This window comes from Phytophthora sojae (genome assembly GCF_000149755.1).
Source record: "Phytophthora sojae unplaced genomic scaffold PHYSOscaffold_3, whole genome shotgun sequence".
Classification (NCBI taxonomy): Eukaryota; Oomycota; class Peronosporomycetes; order Peronosporales; family Peronosporaceae; genus Phytophthora; species Phytophthora sojae.
In genome coordinates, this window is record NW_009258117.1 from 9,921,825 (window position 1) to 9,939,253 (window position 17,429).

Sequence of the window (17,429 nt, forward strand, 5' to 3'; positions counted from 1 at the left end):
GAGACGATCTTCTCGGACGGCTTAGACATTGCACGGCAGAGCAACGTCTGCACTCTCTTCAAATGCGGAAGAGCTCGCTATCTAGCTAGCACCAGTACAAGTACTTGGTACGTACGAGCCCAGCTACCGGCAGAGGGGAGGCGAAAATCCGGTTCAGAGGGCTAGTCTTCGAGTTGGAAAGGGAATCTGCGTCTTGAGGAGAGAATCCGCGCGCTCCGACGCAGGCCCAGCTTAGTAAACGCATAGTCAATTTTGTAGCCCAATGGAGCAATAACCAAGCGAGAGCAGTCGTACGGCACAAGTAGACAGTAAGTCAAAACGCTGCAGCCTCGTCCTCTGTCAACTTTCCCGCCCATAAAATAGGTCGCGCCATCTGCCGCGCCCATTTTTATCAGTACAACAGGGCGACTCTGCGCACACTTTCACGGTCAGCGGGGAAGCCAGCAGCGCAGCGCAGAGCAGAGCGAGCACACCTCTCCCTGCGCGTCGGACCGCCGACGACGAAAAGGCAACACGCACACAGAGCAGCAGCAACAGCAGCCTACCTACAGACCCAGCAGCGCCAGTGCGGAACTGACAGCCATGGGCAACTGCTGCTCCACGGAGGCGGCGGCGGTCGTGACGCGCCGCTCGGGCGGCGACAAGGACGACGTGCAGGCCGTGGCCGTGCCCTACGCCGCGCTGCCGCCCTCCCCGCACAAGTACGCGGACACGGAGGACACGGAGCCGCGCGCCAAGGACCAGGAGCGGGACGACGCAGACGCAGAGGAGCAGCCGGCGTCGCGCTCGCCGTCGTCGCCCTCCACGGGCTCGTCGCCGCCGCAGGAGGCCGACGCCTTCGCGCCAGCGGCCGCGCACCGGCCCAGCGCCAAGCACCTGGAGAACACGCACCACGTCAAGGTGGGCGACTACAACCTGCGCTACTCGTACTACTCGAAGCGCGGCTACTACCCGGAGGCGCGCAAGAAGGCCAACCAGGACAGCTACTACTGCGAGACGCACTTCGCCGGGGACGACCAGAAGGCCTTCTTCGCCGTGTTCGACGGCCACGGCCAGTACGGAGACATCTGCTCGCAGTTCGCGGCCGAGCAGCTGCCCGAGAACATCATCAAGAACCTCGAGGACAACATGGGCATCCTGCCGGCTCTCACCAGGGCCCACGTGCAGACCAACCGAGCGGTAACAATGCTGCTCACTATTGGTTACTGTATTTATTGGAGAGAGGACTCATTTTTTTATTTGTTTTATTGTTTCGTAGATGCATGAGGCGAGTTTCGACGACTCCATGAGCGGCACGACGTCCATCTCCGTGCTGTTCTGCGGCAACGAGATCCACGTCTCGAACGTGGGCGACTCGAGGGCCATCATCGCTCAGGAGAACCTCAAGGCCTCGACTCGGGAGGGTGAAGCCAACTTGGTGGCCAAGCCACTGTCCATCGACCAGACGCCCTTCCGCAAGGTGCGTGCACTTGGTCTTGCACCTACGCACTTGAAACGCTTCGAGCGTTTTGTGCTTTTGTTTTTGAGAGAAACTGATCTAACTCTTACTTGTGCTGTATTGATGCGATCTTGTGTAGGATGAGCGGGTTCGTGTTAAGAAGTGCGGAGCGCGTATCTTGACGGTGGACCAAGTGGAAGGTCTGGAGCCTATCCACGAGAACTGGGGCCTATCCCTCGGTGACGAGATCGACGAGAATGGAGACCCTCCGCGCATCTGGCATCCCTACGGACAGTACCCCGTAAGCAGCGCTGAAGTGCCCTGATCCTGATTTATTTATATTTTTCTTGGTCCTGACTTTTTTTCTTTTTCGTCATGTTTTTGCAGGGCACTGCGTTCACGCGCAGTATTGGCGACTTGGTTTCCGAGGAGTTGGGCGTGACGGCTGAGCCCGAAATTCTGTGCAAGGGACTGAATCCCCATGACAAGTTCATCATTATTGCGAGTGACGGCGTCTTCGAATTCCTCACGAGCCAAAATGTGGTCGATATCGTGAAGCAGTATGAGAACCCTTCAGAAGCATGTCACGCTCTGGTTGAGGAGGCGTACAACCGCTGGCTGCAGTTTGAAGTGCGCACGGATGATATTACCGCTATCTGTATTTTCCTGGATGGTGTTACGCCAGCAAAGGAGCGCGATGGCCCTCGTGGAAGTATTTACGTTGGTGGCGAGGTTCTGGATCTTCAGTCGATGCAAAGGCCTGTGCGTGGTATCACGAAAAACCACGCGCGCAGGAATACGATTGTCGGAACGGATGCCATTCGTTTATCGTTGGCGGAAGCATTCATGGATGATGACGAGCCTGGACAATTTCCGACTCTGGCTGAAAGCGAGGGTAAGTCGGAGGAGGAAGAGGAGTGGATCAAGAAGGCTGTTCAGGGCAGCTTTTTATTCAACCACCTAAGCGACAAAAAGGTAGCAAGCGTATTATGTGTATTTACTGCTAACCTCCAAGCTGGTCACTCACGATTTCTGCACCTCCCTAGATTCACGAAGTGATCTCCGTGCTGAAGAAGCTCGAGTTTAATGCCGGTGACATCGTGATGCGTCAAGGTGTACCTGGCGACACGTTCTATTTGGTACGTCTTGGCATGCCGCACCTCTAACTCATGTTCGATAGTCTAATATGCGTTTGAATTTGCAATCACAGGTGGAGACTGGCGAGTTTGAGGCTCGCCATCTCAAGGACGAAACCCCTGAGTTTTCACCGGAGAACGATTCCTCCCCAGAAGTGTATGGCGACGTGGTTCAACTTTACAAGGCTACGCCGGACTCCCACCCGACGTTCGGTGAGCTGGCGCTGATTTACCCGAAGCCTCGTGTTAACACTGTGATTACGAAGGAGAAGGGTACGCTGTGGGCGCTTGATCGGATTGCCTTCCGCTCCATTTTGATGCGTGGCCGACCTCTGCGCGACGTCGTTCGACGCCTGCGCCAGATCAGCTTGCTGCGCCCACTGACGGTTGCCCAGACGAACCTTGTTGCAGAGGAGATGCGCACTGTGGTGTTCGAGCCCAACCAAGTCGTTCTCCACGAGGGCATGACGGAACCGGGCTTCTTCCTCATTACGAGCGGTCGAATCGAGTCGACGTCCAAGATGGAGAATGTGGCGCCACTCGAACTGAAGACGTTTGACTATTTCGGTGAAATCTCGCTTGTTCGAAGGCGTTCGATCAGGTACATTTTTCTGCATTGTTCATGCGCTGCACTGGTGATGATGCCTAACTCGATGAACCCTGATTGTGTAGCCAACGTTCCATCCGAGTAATTGAGCGCACGGAGTGCCTCTTCATCAGAAAGGATGCACTTGAGCTGGCTGTTGGTAAGCTGTCGTCCATCCTCGAGAAAGACAAGCTCCGTCGTTCACGCAAAACCAGAATTTCGGAAGCTCAAAAAGAGGCAACGGTAAGCTCTGCTGCTTTTTCAAGTGTATGTTCACAATCTGACACGTGTGCTTATCGTTCGTGTATAGGCGAAAACGTTTGTCGAATTCGACAACGAGGCCAAAACGCAGGCGCCTAAGTCTGTCGATGAGGTGGAAGTTGTCGGAAGCGTGATGTCGGATCTGACCAACACTGTCCGCCTGGTGGAAGTCAAGGGCTCGTCCCCGCCAACGTACTTGACGCTGAGGTCGGTAAGCAAGCAGGCAATCGTGGACGCTGGAATGCAGAAGCACGTCAGCGGTGAACGCGATATCTACGTTTCACTGTACGAAAAAAACGCGCTGGTGCCCCAGCTTCTGGCCATGAACTCGAACGACTCGGACATCCACATGCTTTACGAAACGCAAATCGTTGGCACTCTCGAGAGTTTCTTGGACGGTGAACCTCATGGCGAATCCTTCGTCCGCTACTACGCTGCTCAAGTGGTGATGGCTCTCGAGTTCATGCATGCGGTAAGCTTTCGTGAATGTTATGTTCAGTTTCAAGCGAAGGCTCACAATTTGTTTTGCAATTTTACAGGAGGGCGTTGTCTCAAGAACGGTTGACCCAACGAATCTGATGGTTGACCGCAGCGGAAACCTTCGCATGATCAACCTGAGGTAAGCAGTTGACATTTCCAGGAGGTTGGCGCATTATGTTACTAATGTGTTGTTTGCTGTCCGATCTGGCGAGTAGACTCTCCAAGTATGTTGGCCGCGGGAGAACCTACACTGTCTGTGGTACCCCCGAGTACCTCGCTCCGGAGCAGATCACGGGTGAAGGTAAGAGCCTTTGAATATGCCGAGTCACGATGCGTTCCAGATCTGACGGTAGTTTGTTTGCAGGCCACAACATCGCTGCCGATTACTGGGCACTAGGCGTGCTCATGTACGAAATGCTGACTGGCGCGACGCCCTTTACTCGGGAGAACGAGAACGACCTCGAGATTCTCAACGACATCGCATCGTTCCGCCCGGACCAGCTGTCGTGGCCCGAGCACACGAGCGCCGAGCTGAAGGATATCATTGAGAGCCTGTTGAGCCCGGACCCCGCAAGACGCCTCGGATACTCCGAAGTCCGCGCCGGCGCCTGCGAGCCGATCAAGAAGCACGCGTTCTTCGCTGGAACGTCATGGGAGGCCACAAAGATGGGCTCCTTCTCGGTACGTTATGCTGATCACAGAGCACAGCTCTCCGTGTAGTTCGTCCTCTAACTTCCTACACGTTGTTATTGACTGAGCAGGCGCCGCTTGAGCCGGAAGCCGCAGCAGAATTCAAGCAGATTGCGGCAAGTGGAAGCCAAGAAGACCTCAACATCGGCAGCGTCTACACGGGCGACGTCGACTGGCTCGCTGGCTTCTAGACGTGTATGAATTCGCCGCTCGCAGAAGCTGATCGCTAGCACGACGACAGCCGAAAGCGAGCTGCGCCAAACCACCAAAAATTGAAGTATTTGTTCTTGCTACCAAACTTAAACGCAGCGTTCTGCCTCCTCTACGACGGGAACACCAGCCCTGAGATCTCCATGTCGCCAAAGCACACAGTGCACTCCCGCAACAAGCTCTGCTCAACGCATGCCAACGTTAATCTTAGCAGCAACTCAAGAAGATGACAAAAGTTGATCTACGCACCGCATCGTGGTTGACCCGCCCCGCGATAGTGGGGAAGTAGGTCTTGATGGCCTCCACCGCCTTGTCGTCCGTCAGCAGCATCGACGGCTGGAACTGCAGCGCGTCGCTGTCCAGTTGGCACAAGTCTCCTCCCGTCTTCCTCACCACCAGCGTCACCTCCTTGTCCGCTGCGAAGTGCATCACTGTGAGGCGGTACTCCTGGTACCCGCCGTCGGGACACGCCACGCAGTCGTCCACTGGCATCTCCTCCCCCACCAGCCCGAGCTGCGCGCGACTCGAAGCGCAGACGAAGTAGCCCTGGAACCAGTCGCCGTCTCGGGGGAAGCACAGCGCTGCCCGGCCGCCGTCTCGGCTGGAGAAGGTCAGCGCCATCGCTCGCTCTCTGGTCCACTCACTCGCTCGCTCACTCAACCGATACTCTACCGGTGTCAGAGGAAAGAAGGAAGGGAGGAAGCCAATGGAGCTGCGCTGCTTGACGGACGACGCGCCGCTGGTGCGCGCCGTGGAGAAGCTCAATCTGGGGGTGTTACCGGTACAACCGCCGGCCTTTTGCTACCGTCGGGCGGAGAAGGACCGGCACCGGCTGTCGTGGGCTGCAGTGTTTGTGGATGGGGACGTCGTGAGTGGAGCCGCAGTCGCAGACTTGGAGCTGGAGCGGGACGGACAACGCGCGGTGCAGCTTCGCACGCTGGCGGTGCCGGCGCGATTCCGACGTCAAGGGATCGGCCGCAAGCTGGTGATGAAGGTTATTGAGCAGGCCAAAGCAGCGGAGAAGGACGGAGAGGAAATTCAAGGTGTGAGTCTGCATGTCCACGCGGGCAACGAGGAGGCCTTGACCTTCTACAAGGCGCTGGGTTTTGTTGAGAAAGCCCGGGTTGAAGGCTACTACCGCCGTTTGGAGCCGAGTTCGGCCTTCGTGATGGAGTATGCGCTGCATTGAGCTTTGAACGTGGGATGAAGTACGCATATTGCGCTGGTAGTAGAGAGAGAGAGAAGATGGAAAAGCTAGGAGATACGAAGCTTTGTTTCTCGAATAACGACGAGCAAAATCAACATTGAAAGATTGTTAGAAGTCTATAAGACCCGACAAGGCAACGCTGAGGAGATCAGGCGTGAGGAAGAAACTGCGGGTTGCGAGCCACGATGAGTCCCAGTCGAACACCCCACATCTTTTCCTCCCATGGAGCCTCCGACGGGACCACGAAATCAGCTGGAACTTCCTTGCCTCCATGCAGCTCCGCGTACATCTTCAGCAACGGAGTGACACGCTTGCTCCACGCTCGAGTAGATAGCTTGACATTGACCCCGAGCTTGTCCAACCTTTCGATGTCCAGCCCGTAGTGTCTGAAGTAGGCTCCTTCGTGTCGCATGGTCGAGAGTTTCCGCCCTAAATAAGTTGCCCATGCTTTCCTTGGCCAAGGATCTTCAGAAGGAACTACAAACGCTTGGTGGACCTTGGCATTCTTGAAAACGTTGACGTATGCTTGAAGAGCTGGAAAAATGACCTCATTCCACAACTGCATCGTCACGACTCCATGCAAAACCGAGAGCATCAAGCACCTCCTTGTCTCGAGCCGCTTGCTCCGCGTAGGCTACACGGGATCGTATGCAGTTAACGACAATCCCAAGCGGCATTTTCCAAGCCTTCTCTGGCCATGGAGGACAAGATGGAACTGTAAACGCCGTGGGAATGATGCAATCCCCGAACTCTTGACGGTACACTTGCAACGACGGCAGTATCTTCTCCTCCCACTTGCGATCAGAGATCGACTTCTCGTAGCAGAAGTCCATCCTGTCAAGTTCCTCCTTCGACATGTCCACCTGGGCGGAATAATGATGTTCTCCTCGGATTTTCGAGACTGCACGTCCCAGTCGATAGCCCCAGGCCAGCTCTGGCCACGCCTCATCGCCGCTCGGGACGACAAACCAAACCGGGACATCCGCGTGGCCGTGCACTTGTCGGAATTGACGCAAAGCCGGCAGGACGATGTTGTCCCACTTGAACTGATACGTGCTTCTCACGAAGCCCAACTTGTCCAGCTCCTCTTCCATTCCGGCAGAAAGATACCCCTTGTTCTCTATCTTGGTCCGTAGGTTGCTTACTGCGGCCCCTAATTTGTAACCCCAGGTCACCGGTGGCCAGCGCTCGTCTCCAGAAGGAATCGTAAAGGAAAATGACACAAGGAGGTCGCCGTGCAGTTGTTTATACACCCGCAGTGCTGTCAGAATCTTCTTCTCCCACGCAGACTCTCCTTGGTATCCCTTGGCCAGTTCTGCGCCATTTTTGACAGCGTCGCTTGAGTCGATACTTCCGTCCGACAGCGTAGAACTGAAGTGACGAGGGGCCACAAGACAGCGCAGTCTTGCTGCCGAGCAGGCGCTGGTGGACACCGCCTGGACTGGCTGCGCAAGACGCCACGCTCGCCGCGCTGTGAGCCGTATGGATAGCATTGCGCGCCGATGCTCCGATGCAGTTAGCCAATCACAGTTTTGGATTTAGATTCATATCGGGGAGATTCTAGAATTTAGAGTCTAGGCTGGTAGCAAAAACAACCAAAAGTTGACCAGCAGTCATAACGAGGATAAACTGAAACGCGTTTATTTGATGCGAACAGTCATAACGAGGAAACGCGTTTATTTGATGCGAACACCTTTCATACCTTACTGCGTCTACGGTGCGCCAGTGGCCAGATCTGAGACTGCGGCATCGCAGCACAAAAAAATTCTTGGGGGAACCCTCGGTGGAAACTAAAGGGACGGACGAGCCAGCGCAAGGTTTCGGGCGAGTTTGCACCGTTGAAGGGGGCTGAAAAGTCAACCTGGCTTACAGCGCGTCGCGCCTCCTCCGTCAACTGTCCCCACATGATGAGGTCTTGGAATTCACCGTTGTCCCTTCCCGTAGACAACGACAACTCGCTTTCGACAAAACCCCGCATCACACAAGTGCGCAGCGCACGCGGGAGGGCCATCCTTCTGAATCGTAGATCATACAAATCGTCGCCGACCATAGCGGACACCGCAAGTATCTTCGGATTCTCCACGCCAGGGTTATCGAGCCACACTACGACGGCAGCCCAATTGTGTCGAGTTCGCTCTGGGAATCTGATGCCGTTTCCAAGATCTTGTATACCACGTGATAGCCCAGAGATCGTACCGAATTTGGAGCGCGATTTGGTGTTTGGAACACGTACAGATTAATTACGTATTATATCGTTTTTTTAGGAGTTCCAGAACTGTCACGAACCGCGCAATGCTGCGACTCGTAGCGCGCCAAGCCGCCTCGCGATACCGCTCCCGGCAGCGCCCACCAGCGTCTGCAGACATGTACAAGACAAGCCGCGTCCTCTCCTAACGCTTCGAAGCTTCGGATCTACGGTGCTAGGAGGAGAGACGGGCTCAGACAGTGTTCTGGATAGTATCAAGGAGGACGCCCAACAGGAGACCGAAGTCTACCAGGGGAGGTCCCCGTGGGAGCAGAAGATTCTGGCAGCACTGCGGACGTACAAGGACTTGAATGGCGATCTCCTCGTGCCCCAGTCGCTTGTGATTCCCACAGGGGATGAGCGCTGGCCATCGGTGACGTGGGGATACAAGCTAGGGACTGCGGTGAGAGATCTCCGGTGGAGGCTCCAGAGCAAGTCGCCTCTTCCCACTGGGATGAAGGAGGAGCTGGAGAAAATGAGCTTCGTCAAGAACATGGCCCAATATAAGTGGGATAACATTGTCCTGCCGGCGCTGCAGAGGTTTCATCAAGTGCACGAGCACACAGATGTCCCGCACGAATTTGTCGTCCCACGCGATGACGAAACGTGGCCAAGACTGGCGTGGGGTTATCGACTGGGATACACAGTCCACCGCATTCGACAGAAGGAAGTGTATACCGCTCAAGTGGCCATGTCAAAGGAAGAGCTGGACAGGATGGACTTCTGCTACGGCATGTCGATCGTTGAACGTCGCTGGACGGAGAAGATTTTGCCATCATTTCACGTGTATCGCCAAGAGTTCGGAGACTGCATCATTCCCACGGCGTTTGTTGTCCAGCATGTCCTCCATGGCCAGAGAAGGCTTGGGGAATGCCATTGGGGAAAGTTGTCGATTATATCCGACAAGAGAAAAGCTATGCGGAGCAGACAACTCGAGATAGGCCCGTGCTTGACGCGCTAGGTTTTGCGTGGAGACGTCATGACGCGGTGTGGAATGAGGTCATTGTTCCCGCCCTCGAGGCCTATGTCGACGCCCACAAGAATGGCAACGTCCCTCAAAAGTTTGTTGTTCCGTCTGAAGCCCCTTGGCCTGAAAGAACGTGGGGGAAAAGGCTGGGTGGAACACTCTCTACTATTCGACTCAGGGGGTCATATTTTGGACAGTGCGGGCGTGACATTGAACACTTAGACGAGCTTGGATTGAATCTCAAGTTGTCTTCACGAACGTGGAAAGAGCGCGTGGTGCCATTGCTGAGCATGTACGCTGAGCTGCATGGAGAAGAGGAAATTCCACACGATTTCGTGATTCCTTCGGAGGCGCCGTGGGAGGAAAAACTGTGGGGTGTTCGACTGGGGCTCATTGTAGCTCGGAATCCGCAGTTCGCATCCCGGGAGTGATGGTTGAATGAACACGGTACATGCTTGCCTCGCATAAAGTCTGGGTTGCGCTGCGTTGTCCATGATTGCTACGTAAGGACTTAAAAAATTAGTACTATAATACGTAGTATTCGACTGCCGGTAGAATTTTTACGTACTTCGAAGTACTGCTAATAAAGTCTACCGTATCAGATTTTCACCCTTGCCTTGCTACTCTACACGTACGCACAGATTCCTAGGGTACATGCAAAGCGCCCAAAGATGGATGGAATGCTGCTAACGAAACTCAAACGATGGCCTGATTGCCAAGACCGCCGCCAGCACGTCACTTTCGAAACAGACATCCCCCTGCATTCGTCCGAATTCTTCTTGCACTACAACATCCACATCATTTGGTATTCGAGTCATATCCCTGAACTACATCCTCTACAACGATGCACACTCTCTAGTCGGCTGGGTTCATGTATCGGACGTTCCCGTCCTTCGCTCCTCTAGTGACGATGGCAAAGCCGTCGGAAACCGATCGGAAGTCCGTCTTGCTGTTGATACTTGTGTCCTTGAGGATCGCCTTTTGACAGGTCGTAGACGGCGTTACCGTGACCTCGACCGTCGTGATGGCTGCCAGAGCTCCAACGCACTTGGGCAAATCGTCCTGTGTAGCGCCAAAGAACTCGCGTACGGGGGTGCTAAAGTTCGTGAACACGCCGTTCTGCAGTGACGACAGCAGCTCACAGGAAATGAAAGCCGACGGTGCCTCAGTCGCCGTGCCGTTCAGCTTTGAAGTCTGATCGCACCCGGCCAGGTCGTTGACCAATGTGTTGATCGCAGTCGCGTCCTCGAACGTGCTTTTCGCGGTGGCGTAGGAGATCGCACCGCTAGCGCTCTTTTTGGCATTGCACTGCAGGGAAAACTTCTTCAGCATGTTCTGAAGGAACGGGCCGATCTCGTACTCGACGGCGAACGTATCCTGGCTCTTGAAAGTTGTACCAATATTCTTGAAGTATGCACTCAGATCTGTATGCTTTTCCACAGGCGTCTCCTTGATCTTCATGGGAATCGTGGCGGTAGGGGAGACCTTCACGTTCCCGTTGCCCTTGCAGGAACCAGTCAACGCAACGCTCTGGTTGCAGCTCTGGAAAAACTGGTACACCATGTCTAGCGTCGCGCTGCACGGACACACCAGCAAAATAAAACCACATTGGTTAGTCGCAGAGTATCAAAACTAGTCCCTGCAGTAAGTGAAATGAGAACGTACTAGTGACTGAGGAAGATCGGATCAAACGATGCTGCTCGGGTCTCGTAGGCTCCACCGAGCAAGCTGTGTATCGTGAGCTGGACCGAGTTTTGAACTTCCTTGCGCAATGTATCCATTGCTGAAGCGCCACTACTGCTAGTTCCGTTGGCACTAGAAGCACGCCGAATCAAGTCTGCAAACGTCGTCGGACCGAACTCCAAGGACGAATCGCCAATGCCCCAGTCTCCTCGCGGGATACACTTTTCGCATTTCTTGTGATTCGTGCAGGTGTGGGCAGCCACACTGCTGTTGGCACAGTTGCCACTCGGGATGGCCTCTCCATTTACGACGTACGCTCCGGGGAGGAGCTCAGGGCCTTCGCAGCCTCCAAGGTCCTTCAGGATCGGCGAGCAGCCTTCAATACCGTTGCACGTGGTGCTCGTTGAGATACGCTTGGCCGCGTCCTCGAAGATGTCCCAGTACGGCAGCGTCAAGTCGCTGAAGGTCGAGTCCAGCGAGCGCAGCATGTTCTCGTAGCCGAGCAGATACTTGCGGTACCACGCCGGCGCGCCGCAGGTGCCCACGACCTGCTCCAGACTGCCCGAGTCCATATACACCTGCGTGAACAGCATGTGGCTGCCCGACGCCATCGCTTTCTCCAGTGCGCTCAGATACAGCTCTGCATCGACGATATCACAGCGTTAGCACATCAAAAGTGCTACGTCGGACCAAGACAACCAGGGCAGACTCACTCTTCTCATTGCTGGTGTAGGCCGCCCAGCTCTTCCTGACTCGCGCAGCCTTAGGCTGCACTGCAGCGCCCGCCAGTGCGAGCAGCGCCAGCGCCACCGTCAGCAGCAGCACGCGTACAGCCACCATTTGCCTCAGTGTCGACGACCAGCTCCGTTCGGTGTCTGGCTCTCTGATCCGGCTACCTGTACCAATCTTTCGGTACGTTTGTGTGGTGAACACCCGAAACTGGTGTGGTCCACCCGCCGAATCGGTGGAAAAGATTGGGCCTGCGCCTATCCCATCGGTCGAAAATCGCTGCCAATCAACGACACAACTGAGCCCGTCGGTCGGCCAGGTCAGTCGGATATCTTTCGTCTTCGGAACACTCTCTCTCTCTCTCTTTCGGGCCCTATCCGGTCAGGCCCAGCCGCACGCACAACCCCGCGTTTTCAGCCAGTAATGACGACCACGTTCGAAGACCGCGCGGCGCTGGAGGAGGCCATCGAGGCGTGCTCGGCCTCCGTGCGCCTGCTGCAGGACCAGATGCGCAGCGACAAGAGCGGCGTCAAGATGGAGGACGTGGCCAAGGAGGTCAAGAAGCTCGTGGGCCTGCGCAAGGAGCTGCAGGTCTGGAAGCAGAAGGACGAGGAGGAAGAGGCCGAGCGCCTGGAGCAGGAGCAGGACAACCAGCAGCACGAGCAGCAGCAGCAGCAGCTGAAGGAGGAGGAGACGCCCGAGCAGGACGAGGCTGAGGTTGAGGAGCCTTCGAAGCAGGAGGAGGAGGCTGTCGTTGGGGAGGACGAGCTGGTGGAGCGCGCCTCAAAGCTCGAGACGCGCGTGGCCCAGGCGGACGACAAGCTCACGACGCTGGAGACGGAGGTGACGGAGATCGAGCGCACGAAGAAAGCCATGAAGTATCTGGAGGAGCACCAGGAGGTCAAGGAGACGACGGTGGAGACTGTCGAGGAGATGGAGGAGGAGACTGTGGTGGTGCAGGAGAAGAAGTCCAAGAACAAGAAGAAAAAAAAGAACAACAAGACGGCGACGACGGAGAAGAAGGTTGAGGTGAAGGAGGCCGTCTCCGCTTCTTCTTCTTCTTCCACAGTGGAGGTTGAGAAGCTGACGGCGCAGCTTGAGGCCGAGCGTGTGAGGGTGCAGGAGGCGGAGAAGGCAACGGTGAAGCTGCAGAAGTCGGTGCAGACGCTGACGGAGGAGAAGAGCGAGGCCGTGGCCAAGCTGACGGCGGAGCTAGAGGCCGAGCGCGTCAAGGCGGAGCAGGCCAGCCAGTCGAGCCAAGAGGCTGAGACCAAGTTGGAGATGTCGGTTGCTGCGCTTTCGGAGAAGAAGACTGAGCTGGAGGCCAAGCTGAAGGCTGCGGAAGATGCTGCCAAGTCTACCCACGACGACCTAGAGGCTAAGCTGAAGACCGCGGAGGAGGCTGCAAAGACCACCCGGGAGGAGCTGGAGAAGGTCCAGGCTCAGCTGGCAGATATTAAGGACGAGAAGGAGACGCGGGAAACGCACCTTGGCAAGCTGTGGAAGTCGATTGAAGATCTGCAGCTCGCGCACAAGGAGCTTACGGAGAAAAACGTGACGATTGAGGCTGATGCAAAGGCAATGCGTGCTGAGGCCGAGAAGGCCATCGCTGAACACTCGTCGTACGAGGACAAGACTGAGACTTTCACCGCTGAAATTGATGCCGCTAAGGCTGAGCTCGAAGCGTCCAAGGGTGAGATCGAGAAGCTGCAAGCTGAAGTCGAGAAGCTGCAAGCTGAAGTCGAGAAGCTGACGACCGCCATGACTACATCTGAGGCAAAGGTGTCGAGCTCTGAGGAGCGCATCAAGACGCTGGAGCAGGAGCTAGAGGCTGCCATGCAGAGCACCCAGGAGGCATCCTCTGAACTGGAATCGTTGCGTGGCTCGTCGAAGGATGCGGAATCAAAGATTGCGAGCTCCGCGGAGCGCGTTCAGAGCCTGGAGAAGGAACTGGAAGCATCAAAGACGGCTGCTGACGACGCGCAGAAGAACCTGAAGGACGTGACTGCAGAGCTTGACGCTCTGCGTGCGTCTGCGAAGGATTCTGAGTCTAAGGTTTCGAGCTCAGACAAGCGCATCCAGGCCCTAGAGCAGGAGTTGGAATCAGCGAAACAGAACGCCCAGGATATGACCGCCGAACGTGGCGCTCTCCAAGCGTCGACCGAGGAAGCCAAGCGTACTCACGAGGAGATCAAGAAGCTGACCGCACAGATCTCGGATCTCCAGTCTGCCAAGGAGGGAAAGAGTGAAGAACTCGCGGCGGAGCTTGAGAAGGCCAAGAGCGCTGCCAAGGCTGTGCTTGCGGACAAGGAGGAGATTGCGCGCCAGCTGCTCGACATGAAGGACGAGGTGATTCGTCTGAAGTTGGAGAGCGACAAGGCTGTGAGCAAGGCTTCCGGCAACGACTCGCTGGTGAAGAAGTTGACGGTGGACTTGGAGGTACGCACGGCTAAGGCGAAGAAGCTGAAGGCGCAGTACGACGAGCTGCTTTCACAACGCACAAACGCCGAGGACCAGCTGCAGGATCTGCGTGGCGTGGCTGCGACGAACGAGGAACTGCTGAAGAAGGCGCGCACGTCACTGCTGGAGGCCAACGAGGAGCTCAAGGAAGCCCGCGCCCACACGCTCAAGTGGAAGAATTCGGCGCAGGCTGCCAAGACGCTGATGAACGCGAAGATTGCTGACGCCGAGAGCGCCGCCAAGCAGCTCAAGAAGGCCCGTGCCGACGCGTCTGCTGCCAGCTCGGCTCGCTCCCAGCTCTCTGCCAGTCTTGAGGCCAAGGAGAAGAAGGTCGCCAAGACCAAACAGGAGCTCGCCACGGTTCGTGCAAAGCTTGCTGAAGCCCTCGAGGCGATCCAGACCGAGCGAACGGAGTCGAAGCAGGCTCACGCCGCACAGCTGGCCAAAATCCGTGAGATCTCGGAGCAGCCCATCGCCCAGCTCAACGGCCAGGTCCAGTCGTACCGCATGACGATCATGGTGCTGCTCCCAGGTCTGCTGGCCGTGCTCATTTACGCAATCTCGCACTAAGTTTTACTAGCCGATAGCGTTGCACAAAAGGAAGTGTATAGCGTGTTTTGGACGAAGAGGCAGCAAATGCAATGTAGCTATTGAGCTGTGTACAGGGCTGGTAAAACCTGTCGATTTTTTCAAAACGAATTAGGTTTTTGGCTTTACCTTGGTTTAAACCAATATAACCTAGTTTTTATTTCTTGACTAAGCTTTACTACTGCGTTCTTGGTAGTTCTTCCTGTTTTCGTTCTTGTTGATGTAGTTGCCTATGGAAAACGCATTCCGAGCTTGGTGCACGAAGCGAGGAGGATATTAAGAGGCCGAGTACCTAATAGTTCATGTCGATGGGCTCTGAAATATCACGTTGTCAGCGAGGAGTGAAAATAGTGGTGAAAGTATGAGTGTGTTAAGGTCGGCTCTATGATGATTTCGCCTTTTCCTCAGTGCGTCCAGGTATTGGGGGGTATCAAGTGTTTCATTGTGTTAATGGGCCAAAGGCATGATGCACCTTGGTTAGAGGGCAATGTGCCGAATGACAGCCCCTAAGGGATGGTGGGAGGGTAGAATTTTTCTACGGTGCCAAAGGCCTAGTGCCGACTTGAGCGTGCTTCGTGCCGGCCACAGCAGTGTCAGGCTGAGACCTGCGGAGCTTGCTTTTCCTGGCTTGTTGTTTGAGCTCCGTGACGCTCAACCCAGAATGAGTTGCCTCGGTCAGGAGTGCATCCGTGCTTGCTGACCTTATCCAGCAGTTGTTGGTTGCTCGCCCAGACTCAGTAGTTGTTCTCTCCCTGCAATCCGGAAAACTAATTATCCACTTGTTTCATTGAGCTCCGCTGATTGCACTTCTGGTTAAATTCACATTTCGTTCTCCATGGGTATACTTTGTAAGGTACGGCTTCGGCGCAACATGGGTACCGAAATTATTGCGGTGTTCTTTAGAATGGAACTTCTTTCATTCTCATTATCTATTTAGCCATGTTTGGTTAAGTCCACCTGAACCAGAGTCATAGTTATCAAGTGTGTACATTCGTCTGTGCTGCCATTAAAGGTCTGTCGGCAAAAGGGGTAGCATCACGATTTTTATTTTTGGAAATTTGGCAACCAAATGATTATTTTTTCTCTGGAAGACCAAGAACTCGATTTTGGCACTTTTTGGAGGTTGGTAGGTTTCACTATAAAACCTAAAATAAAACCTAATAATTAAACCCCTTGTGCCAGCCCTGGCTGTGTACCACCAAGTGCATGTACTTCGCTTTTTAGCGCATATACATGTAGCTACCTTAGTCGCGCCCACCGTGCTGGCAAAAGCTTGGTAAAGTAGCTTCGTGCTCATTCTCACTTCAAATGCTTCAACTGCGAAGCTCGAAGGCAGCGTTAGCACAACTGTTTGTCTCTGCAGAATTGGTCAAGATGATCATCTGCGCGGCGAAAACTCTAAATTCCGAGCTACGATGAGTCCCAAGCAGACACCCCACAGTTTTTCCTCCCACGGCGCCTCCGACGGGATCACGAAATCGTGTGGAACTTCCTCTTCTCCATGAAGCTCAGCGTACATGCTCAGTAGTGGCACCACACGCTCTCTCCACGCTCGAGCAGACAACTTGAGGTTCAATCCGAGCTCGTCTAAGTGTTTAATGTCGCGCCCGTACTGTCCAAAATATGTCCCCTTGCAGCGCATATCGGAGAGTATCCCACCCAGCCTTTTCCCCCACGCTCGTTCAGGCCAAGGGGCTTCGGGCGGAACAAGGAACTTTTGAGGGACGTTGCCATGCTTGTGGACGTCAACGTAGGCTTCGAGGGCTGGGACAATGACCTCATTCCACACCGCGTCACTATGGTTCCACACAAAACCTAAGGCGTCAAGCACGTCCCTGTCTCGAGTTACCTGCTCCACGTAGCTGTCACCAATGCGACATCTGCTCACCACTTTTCCTAGCGCCATTCCCCACGCTCGCTCAGGCCAAGGGGCTTGAGACGGAACAACAAATTTATGAGGGACGTGGCCATTTTTGTAGACATCCACAAACGTTTTAAGAGCTGGCATAATGCTCTCGTCCCACACCGCGTCACTACGGTTCCACACAAAACCGAGAGCATCTAGCACCTCCCTGTCTCGAGTTGCCTGCTCCGCGTAGCCGCCACCAATGCGACATCTGCTTACAACGATTCCAAGTGTCATTCCCCACGCCTTCTCTGGCCATGGAGGACATGCTGGAACAACAAACGCCGTGGGAACGAGGCAATCGCCAAACTCTCGCCGATACACTTGCAACGACGGCAGAACCTTCTTCGTCCAGTCACGTTCAATAATCGAAATGTCGTAGCAGAACTCGATCCTGTCCAGCTCTTCCTTTGACATGGCCACTTGGACGGTATACGCTTCCTTCCGTCGAATGCTGTGGGCCGTGTTTCCCAGTCGGCAACCCCATGTCAGTCTCGGCCAAGTTTCGTCATTGGTCGGGACGACAAATTCTTGGGGGACATCTGCATGCTCGTGCACTTGATGAAACCTCTTGAGCGCCGGCAGGACGATATTATCCCACTTGTATTGGGACGCGTTCCTCGCGAAGTCCAGCGTCTCCAGTTCCTCCTTAAACTCAGTGGAGAGTGGTGACTTATTCTCCAGCTTGATCCGAAGGCGATTAACAGCAGTCCCTAGATTGTACCCCCACGTCTTTGAAGGCCACCGCTCATCTCCGGTAGGAACCACAAACGGCCTTGGCACGAGAAGGTCTCCGTACAGCTTCTTGTATATCTGCAGCGCTACCAGAACCTTCTGCTCCCA

The 17,429-nt window shown here is 55.1% G+C and overlaps 9 protein-coding genes across 9 annotated transcripts; 4 read left to right on the plus strand and 5 right to left on the minus strand.

Annotated features, from left to right (window-relative positions):
• Positions 1–582: 582 nt before the first annotated feature.
• Positions 583–4,886, plus strand: PHYSODRAFT_543077 (hypothetical protein; the record flags this gene model as incomplete). Its single annotated transcript, XM_009526921.1, has 12 exons — positions 583–1,179; positions 1,259–1,459; positions 1,578–1,739; positions 1,826–2,413; positions 2,485–2,577; positions 2,649–3,175; positions 3,247–3,403; positions 3,471–3,893; positions 3,961–4,040; positions 4,114–4,202; positions 4,266–4,582; positions 4,663–4,886. The coding sequence occupies 12 exons, from the start codon at positions 583–585 to the stop codon at positions 4,780–4,782; spliced, it is 3,354 nt and encodes a 1,117-aa protein (XP_009525216.1). The 3' UTR covers positions 4,783–4,886.
• A 27-nt stretch (positions 4,887–4,913) lies between these two features.
• PHYSODRAFT_495853 (hypothetical protein) lies at positions 4,914–5,422 on the minus strand (the record flags this gene model as incomplete). Its single annotated transcript, XM_009526922.1, has 3 exons — positions 4,914–4,967; positions 5,066–5,110; positions 5,207–5,422. The coding sequence occupies 3 exons, from the start codon at positions 5,420–5,422 to the stop codon at positions 4,914–4,916; spliced, it is 315 nt and encodes a 104-aa protein (XP_009525217.1).
• An 85-nt stretch (positions 5,423–5,507) lies between these two features.
• Positions 5,508–5,990, plus strand: PHYSODRAFT_489357 (hypothetical protein; the record flags this gene model as incomplete). The annotated part of the gene is made up of 1 exon (XM_009526923.1): positions 5,508–5,990. One exon carries the CDS (start codon positions 5,508–5,510, stop codon positions 5,988–5,990), a length of 483 nt encoding a protein of 160 aa, XP_009525218.1.
• Positions 5,991–6,556: 566 nt separating this feature from the next.
• Positions 6,557–7,501, minus strand: PHYSODRAFT_489649 (hypothetical protein; the record flags this gene model as incomplete). Its single annotated transcript, XM_009526924.1, has 1 exon — positions 6,557–7,501. The coding sequence occupies one exon, from the start codon at positions 7,499–7,501 to the stop codon at positions 6,557–6,559; it is 945 nt and encodes a 314-aa protein (XP_009525219.1).
• A 799-nt stretch (positions 7,502–8,300) lies between these two features.
• On the plus strand, positions 8,301–9,651 carry PHYSODRAFT_330282 (hypothetical protein; the record flags this gene model as incomplete). The annotated part of the gene is made up of 3 exons (XM_009526925.1): positions 8,301–8,374; positions 8,413–9,094; positions 9,418–9,651. The coding sequence occupies 3 exons, from the start codon at positions 8,301–8,303 to the stop codon at positions 9,649–9,651; spliced, it is 990 nt and encodes a 329-aa protein (XP_009525220.1).
• Positions 9,652–10,075: 424 nt separating this feature from the next.
• PHYSODRAFT_494590 (hypothetical protein) lies at positions 10,076–10,783 on the minus strand (the record flags this gene model as incomplete). Its single annotated transcript, XM_009526926.1, has 1 exon — positions 10,076–10,783. The coding sequence occupies one exon, from the start codon at positions 10,781–10,783 to the stop codon at positions 10,076–10,078; it is 708 nt and encodes a 235-aa protein (XP_009525221.1).
• Positions 10,784–10,884: 101 nt separating this feature from the next.
• On the minus strand, positions 10,885–11,743 carry PHYSODRAFT_495250 (hypothetical protein; the record flags this gene model as incomplete). Its single annotated transcript, XM_009526927.1, has 2 exons — positions 10,885–11,543; positions 11,617–11,743. The coding sequence occupies 2 exons, from the start codon at positions 11,741–11,743 to the stop codon at positions 10,885–10,887; spliced, it is 786 nt and encodes a 261-aa protein (XP_009525222.1).
• A 312-nt stretch (positions 11,744–12,055) lies between these two features.
• PHYSODRAFT_558034 (hypothetical protein) lies at positions 12,056–14,857 on the plus strand (the record flags this gene model as incomplete). Its single annotated transcript, XM_009526928.1, has 2 exons — positions 12,056–13,325; positions 13,368–14,857. 2 exons carry the CDS (start codon positions 12,056–12,058, stop codon positions 14,660–14,662), a joined length of 2,565 nt encoding a protein of 854 aa, XP_009525223.1. The 3' UTR covers positions 14,663–14,857.
• A 1,624-nt stretch (positions 14,858–16,481) lies between these two features.
• PHYSODRAFT_398962 (hypothetical protein) lies at positions 16,482–17,429 on the minus strand (the record flags this gene model as incomplete). Its single annotated transcript, XM_009526929.1, has 1 exon — positions 16,482–17,429. A coding segment is annotated over one exon (948 nt), but the record flags the coding sequence as incomplete, so codon positions are not given.